Here is a 25,664-nt window from a genome sequence, read left to right as displayed (position 1 = left end):
TAAGCAGTTTGGAAAATGGATGGATGGAAGAATATCCATTAGCTGTCTATCCCTAAATTTATCTCATTATGATTTCAAAACATGGACATAACATGAAATTAACATTAAACTTCAGCTTCAGAAAAGAATGAATCATTCTGAAAATATTATTATATAAAACACTCAGAAGAATGAATAGTATTTAATCTGAAAATCTTGCTGGATTTTATTTGATCAAAATACTTGTGGTTTTTTCCACGATGAATATTTGCTCAAATTAACTACTTATTAAGTTGCTTTAAATAAATATAGACCTTTGCATTAGCCAGTCTGCTCCTTTTTTATAAAATCCATTATCTATGAGCACAAGTGTTAAGGCAAGTAAGAAAGCCATCTATGAAAAAAGCCAGCTTCACAACAGAATGCAAAATGATTTATCCGAAAGATTATGAATGAATGGTTTGGCAGGTGCTGGTTCCCACTGTAGCACCTTGTAGCAGCTGCAGACGTCTCAGTCTGTGCAGCCTGTGCATGTTATTGTGCTGCCACCAGAGTGGAGTCACACAGAAATGCAGCCACCACCTGAAAATGACCCTCTCCATCAGCTGAATGCACCATCACTGGCGAATCCGAAGTATGTCACTGAGCATGTGTGTGTCTGTGCACTGATAAAAGGGAGCTTATTTCTTACGCACTGAGGGCTTTTTATGGACGGAAGCAGGTGCTCAGAGGAAACTCTGCACAAATGCAGGGAGGTCAAACAGATTCTCTACAAACAGAAAATGGCTTGGATATGAACGTATAACTTTTGGGAAAACATCACCTGGTTAGTCACCATGTTACCGTTTTTTTTGTCATATTAACTGGGAATTTTTGGATTCTATGCAAGGTCGCGAAGCAGGTCTGCCCATGGGGTGGGTGTTGACTGACCCTGCTCTCTGGTGAGCCTAAGCGCATTGTGCATTGTTTTGGACAAGTGTCTACTAAACAAACCAAATCTAATAAAAAAGGATATATGCATATGTCTGTGTGCATATATTGAAAACAGAGAGGTTGTAAGATATGGTGTGACTTTAGCAGACCACAAGATGTGTGTGTGTTTATATATATATATATATATATATATATATATATATATATATATATATATAGAGAGAGAGAGAGAGAGAGAGAGAGAGAGAGAGAATATGTATATATACATACACTATATGTATGTATATATACATATTCTCTATCTATATATATATGTATATATATATATATATATATATATATATATATATATATATGTGTGTATATATATATATAGTACAGATATATAAATAATTATATACAATTAAAATATATAGTATAGCATAATATAATTATAGTATAATATATAATATAATAATATGTGCTATGTAACCATGGCGAGGGAGGGGACAGATATATTATGGGATGTCTGTCCTGTTCTCTTTGTGTTAATGAGAAAGTGACAGCGAGGCTCCGATGTTGGACAGGGCAGTATCACAGGGCAGCCGGGGGCTTAACGCTGGGGTTACAGCTATCATTGGGAAACTAACACAAAGGATTTCAACGTGTGGCGTACTGTAGCGGCGTGCACTCAGCAACGTCAATTTAGTGAGTATGAACTGTTGGCTGGTATTTACGCTTATGCGAAGCTTTGCTTTTATTTTGGAAAAGGCAACATTTAAGGGTAAAAGAAGGACAGGTAAACGAAAATAAAGCAGATAGCTGCTGCTTATCTGGACCATTCATTTGCTAGCCTTAAATTCAGCTCCGTGCAGGTGAAATGCAGGATGGCATCACAGTAATTTAATAACGTGACAGCGCTGGCATGCTCTCAGGCTACATGTACCGGAAAATATCGCCACACATGTTGAAGCCTGTTTGCCTGATGTATTCGAGTTCACATTGTTTTTATTTTGTTGACTTCAGATAAATGATGAGGAGTTAAACATCTGAAAGATGTGGGGTATGCGGACTGAGTCCCTCTGTGCTAACGTTAGCAGGCTGGTCGGAGGGACGCGGGCGGCACCCCGTCTTTCCTCCGCGGTCGCGGGCACTTCCAACCTCTCACTCCCTCTGTAATGAACAGGCGCCCGGCTGCAGGCTCCACAGGCTGCGCTGTACCAACCGGCAGCATGTCAGCGAGTGAGGATGACAGGGAGGACACAGCACCGTTTCCGGACCGGTCGGTGGTACCAGGTAAGGTCCTAACGAAAGTGCCGAATAATGTAACCCGCTGAGATATGGCCTTCTGTTCAATATTTCACGATTGAGAAAAGCATTTGGGAAATAACACTTGTAGCTAAGCTTTACTGCAACATTCAGTGTTCCTCTATTTGAATATTTATGTGTTGTGGAATTGGTTGTGGTGGGCGGTACGCATGAGCCGCCCATTTTAATCCTAGTTTAGCTTATCGGCTAACAGCACCGCTGGTAACAGTTAGCATGTCAGCTAACAGCTGTCGCTGCCCTATTTGGAGCGGAAGCCCGGTTTGGACTGCGCATGCACCAGAGCGTGTCTTCTTCGCGCGAGAACGATCGGACGCTCTATGACAGTTTCTGCACGATCGAGGCTGCGTGTGGCAGATTTTAAATAACGCCTGCGCCAGATAATTTAATCAATTAATATTTAATTATATTGTGATTTGTATTTAATTACATATTATACGATATTGTGTGAGTGATATCTGAGTGTGCAATGCGATGGGTTGGCGCCATATCCAGGGTTATTCCCCGCCTTCTCCCCGTAGCCTCCGGTATAGGCTCCAGACCCCCCGCCACCCTGAATACGACAAGCGGTTAACGAAAATGGATGGATGGATTATACGATGTAACCATTTAAAAACAGCAAATGCAGCAGCAAAACAAATCACACATTCATACAGATAATGGTATGAAATATGCTAATGTTACAGTTAATATGGATTCATATTTAAGTTGGTAAAATCATTTATTGTAAGCAATTCTACTGATGAGTTTGCACAAGCATTCATGTGCACCCATCTCAGCGATCCAAACCAAATGTAAGTAAGGAAATGCTCAGTTATTTTTCACGAGAAGCCCTTTGACCTGGGACATGTGTATCCATTTTCCAAACCGCTTATCCTACTGGGTCGCAGGGGGTCCGGAGCCTATCCCAGAAGCAATGTGCACAAGGCGGGGAACAACCCAGGATGGGGGGCCAGCCCATCACAGGACACGCTCACACATCATTCACTCACACATGCACACCTACGGGCAATTTAGCAAATTCCACTTAGCCTCAGCATGTTTTTGGACTGTGGGGGGAAACCGGAGTACCTGGAGGAAACCCCACGACGACATGGGGAGAACATGAAAACTCCACACAAATGTGACCCAGGCGGAGACTCGAACCCGGGTCCCAGGGGTGTGAGGCAACAGTGCTTACCACTGCACCACCATGCCACCCTTGGACATGTGTATCATGAATTGAAAATGAACAAAATTGCAAACTACTTAAAAAAGTAATTTCTTTGTGGGGAAAAAACTTTCCCCATCTGGAAGACGGCCTGAATACTCTCACAAAAAATAGACAATGATGACAAAAGAGTCCCTTCTGAGCAGAATTCAAGGCAGTGAGTGGCTTAGTTGGCTAAGTCTCTGTCCCTGTGAATGGAAGGTCGCCAGTCTGATCCTGGCCTCTCCACCTCCACGGGTTCCTGACCAAGGCCCTTGGTGTACATATATCGCTGAAGATTGGTGAGCGATGTCTCCATGGCCTGATACTGAAAAATGAGTAGTAAGGGGTCCTTTGACTCAGCAGAGGGATGGAGGCACATCTAAGCACAAATGCACCATCTCCTCCTCTCTGGCTTTTTCTGTCTTGGATGGTATTCTATAGAAGCCCAACCCTGGCTTGTCTCCTTGTCGGTTAGTGCATCCACTTGAACAATAACTATCCTATATTTTGCCAGACCAAACGTGGCAAAAAAAAGCCATATGAGTATGTGACAATATGAGGAAACTTTGATTTGAACAGATTTCCAAAACTCACTTGGTCGGCGGAATAAATTCTTGACAGGTTTACTGTGGACTGTGGAATTTTGGAAATGTAACAAAAGTTCATTGCTAGATTTCATGAGGACTGAGTGAGTTTTGGTTGCCAGCGGCCTAATGTCAGGCTTCTTCATCGTATGTTATAGCACTGGGAACCAAAACTCAGTCCAGACCAAGATTTTGTTTCACCCAACCACTCTGTGACTGTTTTCTGTGACTGTTCTCTGTGACTGTACTTTGTGACTGTACTCTGTGACGGTGAAACAAGATCTTGGTCTGGACTTTTACTCTCTCAACCTGAACTACCCACCTCCGCTCTTAAATTCTGACAGCAGCTTGTGCTGGTCTGAAATAAATATCCAATACATTTTTTTTTCGACAGTGGAAAAAAAACTATAATTGAGTTCATGCTTGGAAGCCGATAGGTTAATGGTGATAGATTATGTTTATGCATGATGCTGATGCCCACGAACAGTACAGCAGGTAGGGATCTTAACATGCAGTGACATCAAAAACTGTTTTAAAAATTTTAAAGCAAATAAAAATTGACCAAAATTCACCTACTAATAGAGGTAAGGAGCATGCAGTGATTACAATGCATTGCCACACCCACCACACAACAAACCACCTCAGGATTGAGATCCTGAGTGCAGCCATGTGGCGAGTGATACCTCAGCACCACACTAGTCCAAATGGACCAGTGTGAGTTTTTTTCAAGTAGCTGGAGTGTCAATCCTGCCACCAACCCCCAAGTTTTCCCTGTAAGTTGGAGGACCTACTTATTGGACAGGATGTAGATTAATATCGTACCCAGGATGATGCGGTGCAGGTTAAGGGTCTATGCTAATGAAGTAGCTAAATTCTGGGTGGTAATACATCCTTTAGATGGCACGAGTTCTGCCTACAATGTAGCCAAAAATTATTCGTACGCTGGAGAAAATGGTCGAAATTGAGCATATTGAAAAAAAAAACTGTCTAAAATGTTACAATTAAGTGTGTTATGTAAAGAAGCAAGAAGAATTTTTATTCAAAATATATTCTGGAACTGTTTTTAAATGTTGCAATTTATTACCTTCAAAGAATTATTTCTACACCTGGTCATTCATAGAGCTGAATGAATATGTGACAATGGGAGGGGTTTCCAGTCATAACGGAGATCACTTAACACGACACATAACAGCATGGGCTCCGAAGAGGCAGGTAGTTGGGGGCCCTTGGTTTCTACAAGTAGCCTTGGAGGTCATTCCCCACACAAGCTTTGTAGGGTTAGTTGAGTATCCCAGCATGGCTAAAACTGCCGAAATAAATAAATTCAATTTCATAAATCACCCTGCAAATACAACCTGCTCTCTGTTTGGAAATAGAACTCTACACTTGTTCCATTCAGCAGGGAGCTGGATGTAGCAAAAATGTGGACCGTTTGTGGGTCCTTGAGGACTGGGTTGGGAAGCACTAATCTGTGATGATGCTGTGCAGCTGACAATGTTGTCTGTGTCTGACCAACATTTTGTGTTTAAGGTGGTTAATCTGTTGCTGTACAGGTAACAGGTGGGAGAGGTAGTTTCTGCTCTTCCATGTGACCATTTTTGTAGGGATCAGTCATTTATGATGCTGACCTCTGCCACGTCAATTTGCTAGATGAGGAAGAGGAGGAGGACGAAGATGAAGACGTAGTTTATGAGGAGGAAACAATTTCACAGAGGAGAAAGAAGAATGCAAAGAAAAGCCGTGAGACTGTCACTGGCAAGAGACTGAGGCCCCGCAAAGAGGTACTTTACTGTCCGTGTGTCTGGCTTGACGTGAATTCTGTAGTCGTCTGCATGTGTGAGATAGAGACACACACACACACAATCTGGCTGGTCTCTTTGCTCAGCTGTATATCTAAGAACTTTAAATTCAGACCTCGTGTGTCGCCAGCTTGTGCTCTCCATCTCCCGTTCCATCTAGGACCTGGTTAGCAGCTCTCCGGAGGAAGTGCCAGGCATTGGTGGGGGACAGAGGGGTGGGGAGGGCGGAGAAGGGGCTGTGGGCTCTGAGACCGAGGGAAGCGACTACACTCCAGGCAAGAAGAGGAGGAGGAGAGGGAGCGTCGTGAAAAGGAGAGGGACAAACGGAGAGAAAGATAAAGTGGCTACAGGGACCAATGGAGGAAAAGGGAAAAAGAAAGAGCCTGAAGAGGAAGAAGAGGATGAGGAAGAGGAGGATGATGATGAAGACAGCCAGGTGAGAGTGGTCCGCAATCAAGGTGGCATCATCATTTATTAGGTACTCTGGCAAAGTTACTCATAATGTCACTTTGCATTTGTGTGTTAGACGCTTTGATGGGGTGACATAGTACACAGTACACATTAGGTCGGCACTCTGGTGACTCCTGTTGGCGTCTCGCAATGGGACACGATGCTAAAAGTCCACATGTGTAGTAACCACCTGTAACCCTCCCAGGAGCCCAAATCATCCTCCCAGCTGCTGGACCAGTGGGGCATGGAGGACATCGATCACGTGTTCACCCAGGAGGACTACCGCACACTCACCAACTACAAGGCCTTCAGTCAGTTCATCAGGTCTGGCCTCCTTGTAAGCCATAGCTACATTCTGTGCCCCGGCTGTGACCCAGTGCCTCTGCTGCGTTCTCTGCTGGGTGTAATTACTCAGGTGAAGTAGGAAGAGAGTATCCGCAAGGTGACAGCCATATTTAATGACGTGTTGGGATGAAAAATCATGTCCTATTTTTGGACATACTGTCTGGCAATCAGGTGTAAAAAGGAGATTTTGTAAGAAGGAAATAGAAGGTAAATATAGTGTTTTTGAGAAGTAGAAGACAGAGGCTGCACCAGTGGCAGACTAATCCAGGGGCTGAAAATACAGAACTCATATATACCCCTGCTGTGTGTTACATACATTTTCAATGGTGGCTTCAAGGATAGCGTTACAAGTAATTTAATTAAAGGATATGGGTTTGTAACTAAAATGTTTTAGGTTCCTATACCAAGGGAACAGGGGACATAGGTGCACTTGAGTTATGTAATGGTAATTACTCCAGTAATTTTCCAGAGTTGTAGCTGGGTCATCCCTTTACAAGAGCAATTTGCAGTTAGCCCTGAACTGCTCTGCTTTTTTGACGCTCTTGGTGAGGTTCTCAGCTATGTTATCCTGCCGTGTCCAGTCTCACTGTCTTGCGACCTTCTTCTGTGCACACAGACCCCTCATTGCAGCTAAAAACCCCAAGATTGCCGTGTCCAAGATGATGATGGTGCTCGGGGCAAAATGGCGTGAGTTCAGCACCAACAGTCCCCTGCGTGGATCAGCCACCGGTGCCGCAGTGCCCAGCACCGGTCTGCAGGGGGAGCCTTCGGCACGAGTTACTGTGGGTGAATCCACTGCTCCCCCCACCACTCCGACTGCTCCTCCTCCTCCTGTGCCAGTCATACGCAAGGCCAAGACAAAGGAAGGAAAAGGTCTTCTGGCTTTCTGAGTCAGCTTATTGGATTGCATTTTGTTTGGAAGTGGAGGTAAGTCTCCAAACAATTCTTATGCTGCTTGTCACTCAGGTCCGAATGCGCGTAAGAAGGTCAAGTCCCAGGAGAAGAAGGGGAAGGCCAAGAAGGTGGCTTCTGCCAAGATGAAAGCAGGCTCTGTCGGCAGCAAGAGGAAACGCTCTTCTGTAGGGGCACCGTGCCATTCTGACCAGCATTGCTGGGGCCCGTAAGTCAGCCAGCACCACAGCGTGACCGACTCCAATCTGTCACCGTCTCTTAGAGCGAGGACGATGACGAGAGTGACGCCGACAACGGCGGCTCCGCCGGCGCGTCCGTGACGGAGGGATCCAGCAGGAGCAGCAGCCGCTTGAAGAAAAATCCCAAGAGTGGCAAGAAGAAAAAGAAAGGTTAGTCTCGGGGCTCCGCGGCCGCGCTGACCCGCTGGCGGAGGAGCGGTAACGCAAAGCCGCCTCCTGTCGTTTAGCAGAAGATGATGCCGAGGGCTACGAGACGGACCATCAGGACTATTGTGAGGTTTGCCAGCAGGGCGGCGAGATCATCCTGTGCGACACCTGCCCCCGTGCATACCACATGGTGTGTCTGGATCCTGAAATGGAGAAAGCCCCCGAGGGAACCTGGAGCTGCCCCCACTGTGTTAGTAACCCCCCCCCTTAGCAATGGGGGAGACGTGTGGCTGTTTGGAATTCATATATTATTTGGTGTCCGATGACAACAGCTAATGGTCCAGTGTATGTCCCCCGCACACTCGGCATCTCGGCAGGAGAAAGAGGGCGTACAGTGGGAGGCCCGGGAGGATGGCTCGGATGCCTCCGAGGACCCTGAGCCCCAGGAGGACGACAACCACATGGAGTTCTGCCGGGTGTGCAAAGATGGCGGCGAGCTGCTGTGCTGTGACTCGTGTCCCTCGTCGTACCACCTCCGCTGCCTCAACCCGCCACTGGCCAGCATCCCTGACGGCGAGTGGGTCTGCCCTCGATGCAAGGTCAGTCAGCACAGCAGCACACCAGAGATATCGTGACCTACTTATGAGCCCACGTCAGTGTGCAACTTCATTAGTTTTGTGAAAGTCACTTGATCTCTGCCTCTCAATTTTTTTTTCTTCATTGTAGTGTCCACCTCTGAAGGGAAAAGTTCAAAAGATCCTAACGTGGCGCTGGAATGACCCACCGGCCCATAAGCCTGTTCCCCGCCCCTCCAATCTCCCAGCCGACGCCCCTGACCCTTCACTCCCAGCCTGTCGGCCAGAGAGGGAGTTTTTTGTCAAATGGAGCAACATGTCTTACTGGCACTGCTCGTGGGTGTCAGAGCTACAGGTAAACGCACGTGTAAAGCACCACTTCACTGCTCGTGGGTGTCAGAGCTACAGGTAAACGCACGTGTAAAGCACCACTTCACTGCTCGTGGGTGTCAGAGCTACAGGTAAACGCACGTGTAAAGCACCACTTCACTGCTCGTGGGTGTCAGAGCTACAGGTAAACGCACATGTAATGCACCACCTGCAGCTATGAATTTGGTGATCAGTGGTCATTGTTGACACACCACAGCACACAACAACAAAATGTGCTCTCTGCATTTAACCCATATGTGACATCGTGACATAGCAGGGGGCAGCTAATTCAGCGCCCAGAGAGTAGTGCTTTGGGGCGGTACCTTGCTTAGGGTACCTCAGTGGTGCCTTGCTGGTAGGGGATTCAAACCTGCAATCTTTCAATTACAAGTGCGCTTCCCTAACTTTTAAGATACTACTGCCCACCACTTGCATGATGTGGGGGAGGTGAAAGGTCATACTGAGTCTGCGCTAGTGTGGTGTAGATGCTGTGAATCTTATGTAATGCTCTACTTAACGACTCTGTCTAGCTTGAGATCTACTGTCAGATGATGATCCGGATGTACCAGCGCAAGAATGACATGGAAGAGCCCCCAGCTGTGGACTTTGGTGGTGAAGGGGACGAGGAGAAGAGCATGAAAAGGAAGAACAAAGACCCTCACTTTGCCAAGATGGAGGAGAAGTTCTTCCGGTTTGGCATCAAAATGGAATGGATGGTGATCCATCGCATCCTCAATCACAGGTCACTTTTGCTGGTTCCCTGCCTCGCATCTGTGTCTAGTGATGGTGGAAGGGATACCTCTGAAAATCTGAGAGAAAACCATTGTTCTCCACTGTCTTCAGGACAGATAAGAAGAACAACTTCAATTACCTGATAAAGTGGAAGGACTTGCCCTATGACCAGGCTACATGGGAAATGGAGAACATCGATATTCCTGATTACGATACGTACAAGCAGCAGTACTGGAACCACAGGTAAGACATCCCCGTAAGATTAGCATGATCTAGCATGAAGTCTGTGCTTCTGGCTGTATTCCTGAGTGAATATTCCTGGCTGTATTCCTGGGTGAATATTCCTGGGTGAATATTCCTGGGTGAATATTCTGTGCAGTTTATGCAACCTCCAAAACATTTCATCCTAAAGACACAGATTCTATGCAATTAATACGCATTGATTTGCTGCTACTCCAGGCAGTGGAATGGCACTGAATATGAAGTGATATTATACAGCTAAAGTACCTCTTAGAATACAGACTTCAGAATGTCTGTGCATGCATCAGGATATTCATTCAGTACGTGGTGCAAGTGCAGATGTCTTCTTGCTGTCCCCACATGAGATGCTTGACCTCAGTCAAGTTTGTATTTGCGCGACGATGTCGAATCTGGTTTCTCTGCTGCCCAGGGAGCTGATGCTCGGTGACGACAGCAGGCCAGCAAAGCTGAAGCTGAAGGGGAAGATGCGGCAGTCCGAGCGGCCCCCCCAAAGCCCCACCGTGGACGTGAGTGTCGCCCCTCGCATGCGCTGTGAAGCGTGGCTGTCAGGGCCCGTCACCTGCTGTATACCGTCCCCTTTGACAGCCCACCGTGAAGTTCGAGCAGCAGCCGGAGTACCTGGACCGGACCGGGGGCACGCTGCACCCCTACCAGCTGGAGGGGCTGAACTGGCTGCGCTTCTCCTGGGCTCAGGGCACCGACACCATCCTGGCGGATGAGATGGGGCTTGGCAAGACCATCCAGACCGTCGTCTTCCTCTATTCTCTCTACAAAGAGGTGGGGCGCTCTCTGTGGTGTGCAGCGATAGAAATGGGATGCCTGCAGAATCCTTCTCTTATGCATAAAAGCACCATTTGAGGAGTAGCTCAGTGTTTTTTTTCCCGTTCTCCGGTCCCAGGGAAGGTTTAGAGTTAGGATGGTTCTTCTATCCTTTTTGTTTCTGTCTTGTTTTGTTACTATGGCATGAAAACGCTGGTTGGGTTGCTACAGTGAAATCAGTTCACATTTTCATCCAGTACTTCCGTATTGCGTTACACTGAGCGGCTGTGTTGTGGGTGTAGGGTCCCCTCATTTGGCTGACAGTGTATGTGAGATATTCCACTCTGGCGTGAGCACTTCAGGGCCCTTGTTACAGTCATGTGCAGAAGTCTTAGGCTGTAAACGTTTAAAGTCACAGTAAATTTACCTATATATATGATGTATGGAGTCATACGCTGAGTTGAAATGTCACTCTCCTTGGTCGCAGTGCGAATGAAAAATAAGTCATAAATACAATATAAATGCTAAAACATAAATAGACATTTTACGACATGACCTTAAGACACAGAAAGACACATTTAACCACCTGACTGGCGGTCAGAGATCGTCCACATTGCGACAGAAGTTTGACATTGAGGCAGAATGTGCAGTAAATTCATTGTTGTGAATCCTGAGCTAAAGCTGTTCATCTGGGTAGTAAGTGTATCATTTCTCAGAATAAAACTGTAATTAACGTTAAAACATATTCAAATTTAGAATAATTCTAAAAACGAACAATTTCTTATGTTTTCCAAAGTTACTGATATCTTGTTGGATAGCTGATTGAAAAACGTTTCAGTCCCAAACCTCTCCTCAGGGGCACCCCAGCCATTCCATGTATTCATCACCAGCTCAATTAATTAATTAGCTTAATTAGATACCTCACAGAGTTATTTAACTATTAGCTAAACAAGGTCTGCTAGTGGTCGAGTGAAAAAATACGTTGACGTACTGGATGGGTGCTGCAAATATTGAGAAAGTTTTAGGAGAGATTTTGAAATAACTAAGCTGACAATCTTTGACAGACATCATGATTGTTCTGGTATATGAAGATCATTTAAAAATCATTTTCTTTAACCACCGAAGACAGTACTGTATCTCAGTCATCATTTTTTTGTGGCCATTGAGACGTATCTGTCTGTCTGTCTGGCAGGGTCACTCAAAGGGGCCTTTCCTGGTGAGCGCCCCTCTCTCTACAGTCATCAATTGGGAGCGTGAGTTCGAGCTCTGGGCTCCTGACATGTATGTGGTCACCTACGTGGGCGATAAAGACAGCCGTGCCGTGATTCGTGAGAACGAGTTCACTTTTGACGACAACGCCATCAGGGGTGGGAAGAAGGCCTCCAAAATGAAGGTCCGTGTTCGAGGTTTCTGACCGTTGAGCAGCTTTCATGCTGCGTCCGGGACCATTGTCTTCACGAAGGTCCATGCCCTTCCTTCCATGCAGAAAGAGGCGTCTGTGAAGTTCCACGTTCTTCTGACGTCCTACGAGCTCATCACCATTGACATTGCTAGTCTGGGCTCCATCACCTGGGCGTGTCTGGTGGTGGACGAGGCTCACCGGCTGAAGAACAACCAGTCCAAAGTGGGTTGCTGTCTGTGCCCCAAATGAGCTCATTTTCAGCAGCAGGCATTTGATAGGGAGGGTGGTGTCCTGCCTACAGCTCCGCTCAGACAATGTTTGCAGTTAATGGTTGCGATGTATCTTGACTAATGGAACTTTAGTAAGTGAAACTTTTATGCTGATGGATTTTTAATTAATATTAGTATGAGGAAGCATAAAGTCCACTTACCACTGACATTGTAGGCCTCCTCCCCACTGACCACTGACAGAGTAGGCCTCCTCCCCACTGACAGAGGAGGTCTTCCCCACACTGACCACTGAAAGAGGTCTTCTCCCCACTGACCACTAACAGAGGAGATCTTCTCCCCATTGACCACTGACAGAAGAGGTCTCCTCCCCACTGAGCCCTAAGCTTATCCCCTAAACCCTAAGCCTGAACCCTAAACCTTAGCATGACCCCTAATCCTAACCCCTAAGCCTAACCTCTAAATCTAATCCTAACCCCTAAGGCTAAACCTGACCCCTAAGTCTAACCTCTAAGCCTGACTCCTAAGCCTAAGCCTGTCCATTTTCTCTGGCCTGTAGTTCTTCAGGCTGCTCAGTAACTATTCCCTGAAGTACAAGCTGCTGCTGACGGGGACCCCTCTACAGAACAACCTGGACGAGCTCTTCCACCTGCTGAACTTCCTGACCCCTGAACGATTCAGGTCAGTTCCCTCATGCCTGATGATTGCTTGTTAATCACCTGCCCACTTAGCATGGGTTCTGTTCCCATACAGCATGCGGGTTGTTTTCCGTGCCTGGAAATATGCAGGTTGTTTTTCTTTTTCTTTCTGGTGGTCTGTGCCTCTTTCTGGAAGGTCACTGGTTCCGGTCCAGTGGTCTGCAGTGATGATGTTATTGTTGGCCCATCGAGCAAGGCCAGTAACCTCAGGTGCTGATGAAAGGCTGAACCTGTGCTCTGACCCCAAGCTTTGCTCTCTGCTGTACTTTGTCTCACATAGAAGTGTAAGGCCACGCATAGCCGAATGCCCCAAAAACAAAATGCGGCGTGAATGTGCCGTAAACTGCTGGAGAATGTGTGGCATTCGTGCATATGCGGTCACAGATCGGGCAGTAGCAGTGGTGTCAATAAATGAAGGCTGATCTTTTTGACTCATGAACAAGGAATCGTCTACTCATTTTCATAGAGCTCATCTTCTGCACTGATTTTGGAGTTTTCTGAAGCATACATGAATTCTGCTTTTTTATGGCATTAGATATGGTATACTGGGGTGAAATGTCTAGAGCAGGGGTGGGCAATCTTATCCACGAAGGGCCGGTGTGTATGCAGGTTTTTGGGATAACCTTTAGGTCAGCTGTGCAAACCCAGGTGTAAGGACTCTTTAGCCAATCAGTCCTCAAATTAGTAATTAAGGAGTTTCAGTGAAACCCACATACCCAACGGTCCTTTCTAGGTAAGATTACCCACCTCTGCTCTAGAGGGTTTGATCGCCAAGTGATGATACTTGTGGCTGCTCCTTTATGTGCTGTGTACATCTTGTCTTCCACTTGCAGTAACTTAGAGGGCTTCCTGGAGGAGTTTGCAGACATCGCCAAGGAGGACCAGATAAAGAAGCTGCACGATCTGCTGGGACCACACATGCTGCGCAGACTGAAAGCTGACGTGTTCAAGCACATGCCGGCCAAAACGGAGCTCATTGTTCGTGTGGAGCTGAGTCCCATGCAGAAGTGAGCAGCCCTGCTGGGGTGCAGACCTGAAAATATGGGTGCAGGCTCGTACAGTAGGGGAGGTGCGCGGTGCTGTCTGCAAGGTGTGAGCTGCTAAGCAGACCTGTAAATATGGGTGCAGGCTTGTACAGTAGGGGAGGTGTGCGGTGCTGTCTGCAAGGTGTCAGCTGCTAGGCAGACCTGTAAATATGGGTGCTGGCTCGTACAGTAGGGGAGGTGCGCGGTGCTGTCTGCAAGGTGTGAGCTGCTAGGCTTCTGTGTGTCATGCGCTAATGGGAATAGGGTTAATTTGCCCTACCAGTTAGAGAAAGGTGAGTGGGATAATATGCATATTTGAATAGCTTATTCTTTTTTTCAGGAAGTACTACAAGTTCATCCTCACGCGTAATTTTGGGGCCCTAAACACTCGTGGAGGAGGAAACCAGGTGTCCCTTCTCAACGTGATGATGGACCTTAAGAAGTGCTGCAACCATCCTTATCTCTTCCCTAAAGCAGCCATGGTAGGAACTGCATGAGGAGTGGCCGGTGCCGCTTCCTGTCGCCATGATCTCCATTTTGATAAACGCACTTTGTTGTCGCCGGCGGGAAAACGCTGCCTTCACCTACAAGTTGTTGCTTACAGGAAGCACCCAAGATGCTTAATGGAATGTATGAAGGTGGCGCCCTGACCAAAGCATCTGGGAAACTGCTTCTGCTGCAGAAGATGCTGAAGAAGCTAAAGGAAGGTGACCATAGGGTGCTGATCTTCTCACAGGTACGTGAGCTGCAGTGTACACAGGAACGCAAAGAAAAGCCTGAAATTCATCATTCGTATGCATCTTATATGCTCTGTTGCCATCAGATGACTAAGATGCTGGACCTACTGGAAGACTTCCTGGAGAATGAAGGTTATAAATATGAAAGACTTGATGGGAGCATCACTGGAACCATGAGACAAGAGGCCATTGATAGGTTCAACGGTGAGGCTTTCTGCTCATGTCGCCATAAGGTTCTTAGTAAGTTGCCCGTTTCTCTGATTTGTTCAGAAATCATGGCCGTTTCTCTATCTATTTCAGCTCCTGGAGCTCAACAGTTTGTCTTTCTGCTGTCAACAAGGGCTGGCGGTTTGGGTATAAACCTCGCCACAGCTGACACGGTCATCATTTATGACTCTGACTGGAATCCACACAACGACATTCAGGTAGGTAGCTGATGCAGCTCAATCCAGTAACCGGCCTTCAGCTCAGATTCCCCATCCTCCCAGTGTGACATCCTCGACCCTGTCCTCTTTCCAGGCCTTCAGCCGTGCTCACCGCATTGGTCAGAACAAGAAGGTGATGATTTACCGCTTTGTGACCAAAGCCTCCGTGGAGGAGAGAGTCACTCAGGTGAGGCTGGTGTGAGTATGGTGTGCGTATGGCGTGCGAGTATGGCGTGCGAGTATGGTATGAATATGGTATGAGTATGGTGTGCGTATGGCGTGCGAGTATGGCGTGCGAGTATGGTATGAATATGGTATGAGTATGGCGTGCGTATGGCGTGCGTATGGCGTGCGAGTATGGTATGAGTATGGTGCGAGTATGGTATGAGTATGGTGCGAGTATGGTGTGTGTATGGCGTGAGTATGGTGTGCGTATGGTGTGCATGTCACCGGGCAGTATCGTGGGGCGACGCCATGACAGCGGCCATGATTCATCTGCTGTAGGTAGCAAAGAAGAAGATGATGTTGACCCACCTGGTTGTGCGTCCTGGGTTGGGCTCGAAGACCGGCTCCATGTCCAAGCAGGAGTTGGACGACATCCTCAAATTTGGCACTGAGGAGCTTTTCAAAGATGAAAATGGAGAAGGTGGTTTTGGGTTCTGTCTGTGTCGGGTTCATATGTGCATGCAGATAGCTGTGTCATTGTTATAAAATTGTACATCATCTCGTCAGTGATGTGGGGGGGTCCACCAAACTGACCATCTACCTTTCCCTGCCGCCCCCCTTCTCCCTACTATGGCTTACAGGAGAAAACAAGGAGGATGACAGCAGTGTAATCCACTATGACGACAAGGCGATCGAGCGCCTGCTGGATCGCAACCAGGATGCCACAGACGACACCGAGATCCAGAGCATGAATGACTATTTGAGCTCCTTCAAGGTGGCCCAGTATGTGGTGAAGGATGAGAAGGACACAGTGAGTGATTCTTCAGGGATTCTCTAGCCCGTCGCTCATCCCGTACTGTGGTGGTTTAGGGCTGAAAATAGAAAACGTTAAAGTGTTTTAGCGGCAGCGTTTGGTAATGAAATTCTCAGTATTAAAGTAGTTGGTTAACCCATTCATTGCTCAAAACCAGTGATCCAGTTCATGGCTGCGGGAAACCTGTGAAGTACTATGTGCTTTGCAGGGGATACAGCAGACGATAGTGGCCGGTTCATAGCGAGGCTCCCACTCACACCCGCCGGGTGGCTGAAGGGCATGTTTCCAGAGCTCATTAGCCCATTTTTTGTTGTTTTTGAGGTGAAAACGCCAGTGACCTAAAGTCAGGCTTCCTCATCACAGTAAAGTATCGGGAAATGAAACACACGCAGTTTTCACATAATCTAGAGAAGAGCTTCCAAAATTTACAAAGTGCACAGAAATGGTGCTTATTAACTAACTGGACTGGCAGCGTTTGAACTGGGAGGTGATGCTTGGCTCCGCCATGTAGGCCCATCTTGTGGGAGGTAAGATTTGTCCCCTCTTTCACTCATGGATAGGAGTTTTGTAGGTACATGCGGTAAAATCAAGGTTTTTCGACAGAGGTGCTGGACTGGTGAGGAGTTATCAGATCTGTAGGGACCTCAACATAGAGCTGCTTCTCCTTCTGTTCGACAGCAACCAGCAAGGGTACTAAAGACACGTTATAGGGATGCCACCTGGATGGATACCAAGGGCACCGTTCTGGGGCAGGGGCCCCGGGCTGTCACAGGACAGGGGGAGGGATTATATCTCCTGGGGAATTTGGGGATGTGCAGGGATTTCCTGGAATGAGAGTCCGTGGCCAGGGAACGAGAGCTGCTAGCACAGGCCTTCCGAGGAAAAGCCCAAGCAGGAAGGAGGACTTGGAAGTCCTTTAAAATCGTAATATGAGGAAAAATGAATCTTGGCAAGATTTTCGGTAAAATGACTTCGGGAAGGAGGTTTAATGAAATGCACTGGTGACTGAGGCCGCGTGATATCGCATAGAAGCTTTCGCTGCTTGCTTCAGTCTGCGTGGCAGCAGTGTTCAGGGACTGTGGCTCCCACAGGACGAGGAGGTACAGCAGGAGCTGGCCCGGCTGGAGGAGAACGCCGAGCCGGACTACTGGGAAAAGCTGCTGAGACATCACTATGAGCACTACCAGGAGGACCTGGCACGGCACCTGGGCAAGGGCAAGCGCAAGCGCAAGCAGGTCAACTACAGCGACGGGGCGCAGGATGACCGAGGTAGGGCCCGTCGGGCCTGGGGCGGCGGCAGTGCGCGCGCTCCTCATATCCGGTGGGCATAGAGTGCAAAAGCACAGCATTTAAAGAAGAGCACAACCTCTGGCTGTGATTCAACCCAGAGTGATGTTACGTAGCGTCCATACAGAGGCCTACCATGGCCTGAGGACACTGGGCAGAGGGGCTTGATTATCAAGGAAGATTCAGGGCAGTATTTGTGTATCTGTGTAAGCTGTGTGTGACAGGCGTTCTCAAAAAGACACTTCCTCTCTGAACAGACTGGCAGGACGACCAGTCGGACTATCAGTCAGATTATTCTGTGGCTTCAGAGGAGGGAGACGAGGACTTTGATGAGCGTTCAGAAGGTAATGAGAGTGTGTGTGTGTGGGGGGGGTCTGCTGGGTATATGTAATATTGTGTTAAATGTGTTAAAATGTAATATAATAGGTTTTTAACACAATGTGTTAGAAACCTATTATATTGATGATGTGGAGACCATTTTTTTGTTCGCCACAAATAAAAAAGCTAAAAATGGCTAAAGTCTTGTTTTTATTCGTTTGGTTACTTCTGGTTAAGGTTAGGGCTGGGTAGGGGTTAAGGTTATCATTGCTGGGATTGGGGTTTTGCTCATAGAAATGACTGGATGTTCTGCACAAATGTGAATGTGTGTGTTTGTGTCTCACTGAATACACACTGATGCTGACTCCCTCCCCTGCATGCTGACTCCCTACCCCTCACACTGACTCTTTCCCCCCATTGTGCCGACCCTCTCCTCTCTCTGATTCTCCTTGCACTGACTCTCTTCTCGCAGTGAGCTCCCGCCGGCCCAACAGGAAAGGCCTGAGGAATGAGAAGGAGAAGTCTCTGTCTCCCCTGATGGCCCGAGTGGGCGGCAATGTCGAGGTACTTCTGTCTCTGTCCCTCTCCTTCTCTCACTCGCCTTCTCTTTCTCTCACTCGCTCACACTCTTGCTGTCACTCACACTCTCTCTCTCACTCGCTCACACCCTTTTCCTCACTCTCTCTCCCTCTGGGTGTCTCTTTCTCTCACTCACGCTCACTTTCTTGATGTCTCTCATTCACTCACATACATTCTCTCCTTCTCTTTGTCACTCACTCACTCCACCACTCCCTCACATACTCTCCCTCTGTCTTTTTCTCTCACTCCTTCACACACTCTCCCTCTCTTTCACACTCGCTCTCTCCCTCTGTTTTTTCTCTCACTTCCCCTCTTCACGCTCTCTTTCTCCTGACACATGTGTCATATATAGGTGTTGGGCTTCAACGCCCGCCAGAGGAAGGCCTTCCTGAATGCAGTGATGCGTTATGGGATGCCCCCCCAGAATGCCTTCACTGCGCAGTGGGTGGTCAGGGACCTGCGTGGGAAATCTGATGAGGAGTTCAAGTGAGTTTGGCCTGTACTTGCTGCTAAAGTAGGAGCTCCCCCCACCAAGGCCTTATCTGCAATCGGTACCTCGTTCTCTGACCTTCTTCCCTGTCTCTCGCTCAGGGCCTACGTTGCCCTCTTCATGCGGCACCTCTGTGAGCCCATCGCCGAGCGAGTGGAGACCTTCGCCGACGGCGTTCCTCGGGAGGGCCTGTCGCGGCAGCACGTGCTGACGCGCATTGGCGTGATGTCCCTCATCCGCAGGAAGGTAACCTGCTGCCTGTTTCTGGTGGTGTTTTATTCAGGCTTTTGCACTCTCTTTTTTGTACCCATGGGTTTTGTACCCATTTTTTTCCTCACTGAACTATGAAAATTGAAAAATAAACATGTGAATGTGAATATTCTATAATTTAGATAAGGTTATAATATAAATAATGATCTTCATGTTGTCTTTAAAATTTGCGACCCAATGTCTGGGGCGGATCGCGGCCCAATGTCTGGGGCGGATCGCGGTTCGCGGCCCAATGTCTGGGGCGGATCGCGGTTCGCGGCCCAATGTCTGGGGCGGAGCGCGGTTCGCGGCCCAATGTCTGGGGCGGAGCGCGGTTCGCGGCCCAATGTCTGGGGCGGATCGCGGTTCGCGGCCCAATGTCTGGGGCGGATCGCGGTTCGCGGCCCAATGTCTGGGGCGGAGCGCGGTTCGCGGCCCAATGTCTGGGGCGGATCGCGGTTCGCGGCCCAATGTCTGGGGCGGAGCGCGGTTCACGGCCCAATGTCTGGGGCGGAGCGCGGTCCCTGGCCCAATGTCTGGGGAGGAGCGCGGTTCGTGGTTATACACATTTTTTGTGCACTTTAACTTCAACTTGTATTGCTTTAAATGTTTTGAAATCATTTTTGTTTCAGTGAAAGATCAGTTTAATTTGTATAAGTTTCATTCATGGTTTGTTTGGAATGATAAATACGTTTTATACAAATATTGTCTGGTGGAAGTCTGTACAAAGTGATCATGGATAATGGCTGCCGGTGCCCCCTCTGGTCTGAACAGGTGCAGGAATTTGAGCACACAAACGGTCAGTGGTCCATGCCTGGGATGCTGGAGCTTGAGGAGAGCAGGAAGGCTGCACATTCAGACTCTCCTGGGAACCCGAAGACGGCCTCCTCCGGAACGCCGGCGAAGCCCCAGGCTGGCGCTGCCCCCACAGGTGCTCCTGTCCCGCCCTGGCTGCCCATGGCATCTCAGTGCTGTAGGATGGATTTGATATGCCTTGGCATCCTGTGCCCATGCAGATGAGCCTCCCAAACCATCGGATAGTGAGAAGGAGCCGCCGGAGGGACATGGGAAGCCTGAGGCAGGGACTGGGAGGGAAAGCAAAGAGGCCCGGATGGAGGAGCCGGAGGTGCAGGCTTTGTGAAAAGGTCACCTTCGCAGAACGTTGGGGAGAAAGCGAAATCTACAGTGCAGATCTTCTCCTTTCCCAGGTCATCACAGTTCCTGACGAGACCAAATCAGATGCATCTTCCGGAAAGGACAAGGATCGCCAGGTGGAGGAGGCGGGCTCAACCACAGAAAAGAAAAGTGAAAGAGATGAGGATCAGGGGCTGGAGGACGCGGAGAAGAAAAGGACCTCCTCAGACACGAAGTCAGACGGGCCCAGCACCAAAACGGAGGCGTCGGAGATGAAAGGTGGGACTGGGGTGCGGCGGCTGGAGCAGAAATCACCTTTCTGGGTAAGCAGAGGAAGCCCTGGGCTCCAGGAAATGATGTATAATTTCCTGTTTTCCCCATTAAAGGTCCATCAGCAGACAGCAAGAAGGCAGCCAAGCCTGAAAAAGACAGCCAGGCTCAGGCTGATGACAGAGGTAGCATCCACAGCCGCTGTAGTGTGCTTCTGTCCCGCTGCCGTCCTCACGGCATCCAAAGGGTGCATCCGCAGCACCCAGAGCGTGTGTTCCTGTGCATGTGGACGTGTGCGGCATGTGACAGCCAGGGTCTCCTGGCTTCATGCCCAGTGTTCTCAACCCACTCTGGCCGATGGATGGATGGATGGATGGATGGATGGATGGTCGGGCTGAAGTTTTCATTTTCACTCTCTGGGGGCAGTGTATGGCTCAGCGGGTGATGGGAAGCCACATCAAGGCCCACTGCTCTAAGCTCTATCCCATCCTCTTTCTCCTCTACTCTGTATCCATACTGTTCTGAGCTCTATCCCATCCTCTTTCTCCTCTGCTCTATATCCATACTGCTCTGAGCTCTATCCCATCCTCTTTCTCCTCTGCTCTGTATCCATACTGTTCTGAGCTCTATCCCATCCTCTTTCTCCTCTGCTCTATATCCATACTGCTCTGAGCTCTATCCCATCCTCTTTCTCCTCTGCTCTTCATCTTCCAGATCCAAAGGATGAGAAAGATCGGGGCATCTTGGAGGGAGCCCCGAAGCTGCAGAACGGAGGGACGTTTAAAGAGGGAGCGGCGAGTGCAAGCGAGGAGAAGAAGCCAGTGAAACACAAATTCATGTTCAACATTGCAGATGGAGGCTTCACAGGTGTGGGGCAGTGAGTGGGGGGTGGGTGGGGGGGGGGGGGGAGGCAAGGCAAGATTTAAAATGACAGAGAGGCTAAAGGACGGATATGTCAACGTGGTTTTCAGTGATGAAAACATCTGACGGCCTCAAAATGATAAATGCCAGGGACAGAACTGATGAGGTTAAAGTGACATTTCGTGCTGGGAAGATGGACTGAAACTGCATGTTCTGATCCAAATCCACAGTGAAGGCAAATAAGCAACAGCTGTTTTAAACCCTGTGTGACAGTTCTGAACGGGGCCACTGGCCAGGCGCTGTATCCCCCCCTCGGGGGTCGGCGCTGATCAGCGCTTTACTACACCACTGTTTCAAAACCTTTCTGTGTTTCCTCCTTCGGTATACAGATGAATTAAGCTGTTCTGGGATCAGTCTCCACATATAGTTGACTTCTTCAGCTATAACAACCCTGCAAAGCAGCAGCTCTTAAACATATAGGAACAGATGGGGAAAATCCAAAGTGAATCTCAGCCAAAAGGCTGACACCCGGCGGGCTTTTAATGGCCCACTGTTGGTCTGCCCAGCGTCAGCAGAAGCGCCTTAAACCGTAACGTTCGCGTGTGTGAGAGTTTCTGCTCCAAAGATCAGTCCTCTGCTCACAATGCTCTGCCATAAAGAAAGGAAATAAAAGTTGACATAATGTGGTCGTCAGAGCAAGCGCAGGGTGCAGGGAGCAGTCTGGTGGTCCTTTGTTGGGTCCCAGATTCAGGGATTTAGCTTTGGAGTGTCCAGAGAATGCGGCGGAAGCAGCTTTTATCTGACTGCTGTGCCGACATCTGTGCAAGTTTCTGCACTCCAGCAAGCCTTTGTCAGTCATCGATGGCAGAAAGCCCCTCAGATCGATGGCAGAAAGCCTCCGGGAGCCTCTGACAGCAGTCTGGGCGAAACGAGTCAGGTCCAGAGTTCAGTTGACACCGCTGTGGAGGTTCAGCAGATAAGCCCCTGAACAAAAGCAACAAAAACCTGGAGTGCTGTGGGCTGCCCAGGGTGACTGAGGAGCCGGCAGAGGCTGCTCCGATGGCACTGACAGATACGCAGTTATGAAAGTTAGGTACCTGCTAGCTGACTGACCACATTCAGGAATCCATGTTTACGGAATATCTTTAATGTCACATGTTCTGTTTTTTCACATTCCTGTAAGTCACTGTGGTGCCATCATGCGGTAATGTGCATGGAGATGGTTTGGCCACTAGGTGTCACTGTGAAGTGATGTTTTGAACGTTAAAACTGATCAAGTCAGTACAAGGAACAGTATTCCCAGTGACATCAGGCTCCAGTGCTCTGCACTGATTGGTCCATCATTTGCTCATGTCCATTTGTGGGTTGCCGCCTGTGTCCGGCAGAGCTCCACGCGCTGTGGCAGAATGAGGAGAGGGCCGCCACCATCACCAAGAAGACCAACGAGATCTGGCACCGGCGGCACGATTACTGGCTGCTGGCGGGCATCATACAGTATCCTTCAGCCTGCGGGCCACTTCCCGGCACCCGCGGCTTTTCCCTGAGCTCAGGGGCGGGCATGTGTCTCTCTGATGGGTAACAGTTACTGACGCTAACTCTCATCATTAAGGATTTTACATAAATACATTTATAATTACAGTTTTTGCCAATTTCAGGTAAGTACATTCTTAACATTCTTATAACAGAGGATTACACAGTGCACATACCTATTGTCCTAGACAGTAGGGACAGCCAGCACTCAGTAAAGTCTGTTGTCAGGTCTTGCCTGTTGTGCTCAGCCTCCTGAGCGTCTGTCATGCGAGGCTGTCACTCAGTCTGCCTGTTGTGCTCAGCCTCCTGAGCGTTTGTCACACTTGTCTCCTTGTTGTGCTTCGTGACTGGTGACCCCAGACATGGTTATGCCCGCTGGCAGGATATCCAGGGTGATGCCAGGTACACCATCCTCAATGAACCCTTCAAGGGCGAGATGAACCGGGCAAACTTCATGGAGGTTAAGAACAGATTTCTGGCGCGCAGGTTCAAGGTGTGAACTGCAATCCGGCTCTGCTGCCTTGACTGTTCTGTCCGTTACGTCTTGCTCTTTGTTGATGGGCACCGGGGTTGATGGCACTGGCCGCTGTTCCTTGCAGCTCCTGGAGCAGGCGCTAGTGATCGAGGAGCAGCTCCGCAGAGCCGCCTTCCTGAACCTGTCTGAGGGTCCTTCCCAGTTCACCACAGGCCTCAGCTCACGATTCAGCGAGCCCGAACACCCCACAGAGCCTCACCAGCACCCCAAAGAGTCTGGCTCTGTCAGCAAGTCCTCCAGCACTGTCCTGCATAAAGGTGATGCTGTGGCACAAGCCACACAGGGTTGCCCCTACTCCTATTCCCACTGGAGCAGATTTAATAAATATGCTAAGTGCTAGGATCAAGCCGGAATTAAGATCCACAAACAGGCAGCTGGGGTTGTTTTGGGAAGCTCAAAGGTTGAGTAAATGTTACGGGAAAAACACCTCTGACTTGTGAGACGCAAGTACTCAGGAACGATTAAAAATGTTGTTGTTTGCAGGTCATTCTTCTACAGCCACTGAAAAATCTGGAAAAAATGGAGGCAACCTAGGAAAAGGTAAACAAATTAAAACAGGTAACCATGTAATTTATGCGTAATTTGTGTATATTGGTAGACAGTCGCTATTCTTTCCAGCTGCACTGGTACCTGGTGGCTGTTCGTTGTTAAACAGGTGACTTCATTGTATCAATTCCTGTTCAGCACTTTGATAGGAGTTTCCAAGCAACACAAGGCATCTGAGTGTCAACAAAGCCAAGTAGTCGGTGCTTAAATTGCACAAAACACTGTAAAATGGAGGCGTCCACAGGAAGCGTCCCGAAATGAATGACAGCATGTGCAGCAGTGGCAAAGAGGAATGTTGGTTGCAGTTTGTAGCTAACTGGCAGGGATAGATGGAGACCTAACGGGATAGAGCTGAATCAGCACCTCCATGAGACTGTCTCAGCAAAAAGGGATCTGAGCTTCAAAGGGCTGGAGTTTGTGGTAGGGCCGCTATGCAAAAGTCACTTACATCCGCGAGCAGCGCACATGTAATCATAGTGTAAGGGGCACAGCACCTGGACTCCAGGGCCCTGCTTCCTACATCCAGGCAAATGATGTTTGCGGAAAGGCAGAGGTGGTGCTGCAAGTTCAGTCTATAAAGTCTGCAGCCAGCTGCCAGACGGCTGGGAACCCAGAGTCGTTGGGTCTCATGCTTGCACTGCAAGGTCAGAAACATAAGGCCATTTTACCTGGCCAGGTACCTTCTACAGTGCAAACACCAGCATCTCATGATGCGGCTGAAGTTCCTGACGTTAACGGCCTGCACACACTGCCAAGCAAATTCCTGAGTAGTTTCTGGATAAAGAGCCTTCTGTGGCGTCTCCAGTTACCAGGTTTAAACATCAATGAATTTACACAGGATGTTGAAGAGTGTTACTACATTTCCACGGTCTTCATTCATCAAAGAACTTGCAGCGATTTATGTTTGAGGGAAGGGTCAGTGTCCCAGTACAGTTTTTACAGAATTCCGGAAGGGATTGGAGCTTAAACAGTCTCTGGTCTCCTTGTCAGGTCCGTGATACGTTCATGTTTCCTATGTACCTGCATGGGGGGCAGGGCAGGGTGTAGCTGCCTTTGGCCCCAAACATGACCACATCTGCCCACTGTCGTCTCTCAGTGTTGAGGCAGCTGGAGGAGTTACTTAGTGACATGAAGGCAGATGTCACCCGTCTCCCGGCAACCATCGCCCGGATATCCCCCGTCGCTGCCAAGACACCGGTGTCAGACAAACATTCGGAGGCGGCCGGGTCGTGACGTGTGGGTCTGATGGGTAAGCACTGCATTGGGCTTTTCCTCACACAGCAGTGAGGCACTGTGATGCCACTGCGGTGCTACTTGCCCCTCATCGCTTCAAATAAGCGCCTAAACTAGTCTTACGGCTTCTTCTGAAGACTATCACTTCTGTATGCTCATATTCACAGCTTGTGTTGGACATAATATATTTCCTGTGTCTCCTTTGTTCCCTGCAGTGCGATATGTCAGCAGGACGTGGTGCGGCCTGTTCTCCCCTCCCCCTACTCTACCTCTGCCCTCCTGATTGGCTGCTGGCTGATGATGTCACAGCCAGCTCCTAGAAGCCGCGTCCCTTCTGTAGGCAGTGATTCTGTAGGCCATTTTAGCGACAATGGAATATTAAAGCAATTTTTATTTATTAAATCCGTTATGTTACAGTTTCTTTTTAGGGTAAAAAATAAAAAAAAGGAACAGGGCAGCCTGATTTTATTTTTTTAATAATGCAGTGAATCATTGTGGAAGCACGGTAGAGCTGAACGAAAGTATGACATGTATTAATATATTAGTTTTTCTAAGTTA

General features: G+C 48.4%; 1 protein-coding gene across 2 annotated transcripts; it reads left to right on the top strand.

Moving 5' to 3' along the window:
- Positions 1-1,428: 1,428 nt before the first annotated feature.
- LOC125719104 (chromodomain-helicase-DNA-binding protein 4-like) lies at positions 1,429-25,664 on the top strand. Of its 2 annotated transcripts, none has more exons than XM_048993607.1 (42): positions 1,429-1,599; positions 2,078-2,187; positions 5,644-5,774; positions 5,953-6,228; positions 6,448-6,566; positions 7,204-7,460; positions 7,554-7,666; positions 7,762-7,888; positions 7,969-8,135; positions 8,263-8,484; positions 8,612-8,815; positions 9,360-9,571; positions 9,673-9,804; positions 10,232-10,328; positions 10,408-10,599; positions 11,774-11,974; positions 12,068-12,205; positions 12,770-12,891; positions 13,742-13,915; positions 14,274-14,415; positions 14,538-14,669; positions 14,757-14,874; positions 14,971-15,095; positions 15,190-15,282; positions 15,600-15,741; positions 15,902-16,071; positions 17,166-17,343; positions 17,619-17,705; positions 18,152-18,243; positions 18,611-18,744; positions 18,850-18,994; positions 19,772-19,928; positions 20,014-20,123; positions 20,206-20,410; positions 20,518-20,586; positions 21,116-21,268; positions 22,648-22,756; positions 23,153-23,285; positions 23,392-23,584; positions 23,811-23,867; positions 24,970-25,122; positions 25,322-25,664. In XM_048993607.1, exons 2-41 carry the CDS (start codon positions 2,124-2,126, stop codon positions 25,104-25,106), a joined length of 5,829 nt encoding a protein of 1,942 aa, XP_048849564.1. In that variant the 5' UTR covers positions 1,429-1,599; positions 2,078-2,123; the 3' UTR covers positions 25,107-25,122; positions 25,322-25,664. The 2 variants fall into 2 exon arrangements, with proteins under 2 accessions (XP_048849564.1, XP_048849563.1); XM_048993606.1 differs by having other exon boundaries at positions 7,966-8,135.

Source organism: Brienomyrus brachyistius, chromosome 23 (assembly GCF_023856365.1).
Source record: "Brienomyrus brachyistius isolate T26 chromosome 23, BBRACH_0.4, whole genome shotgun sequence".
Classification (NCBI taxonomy): Eukaryota; Metazoa; Chordata; class Actinopteri; order Osteoglossiformes; family Mormyridae; genus Brienomyrus; species Brienomyrus brachyistius.
Note: the sequence above shows the minus strand (reverse complement) of the source record. Positions and strands in the feature narration are given on the sequence as shown.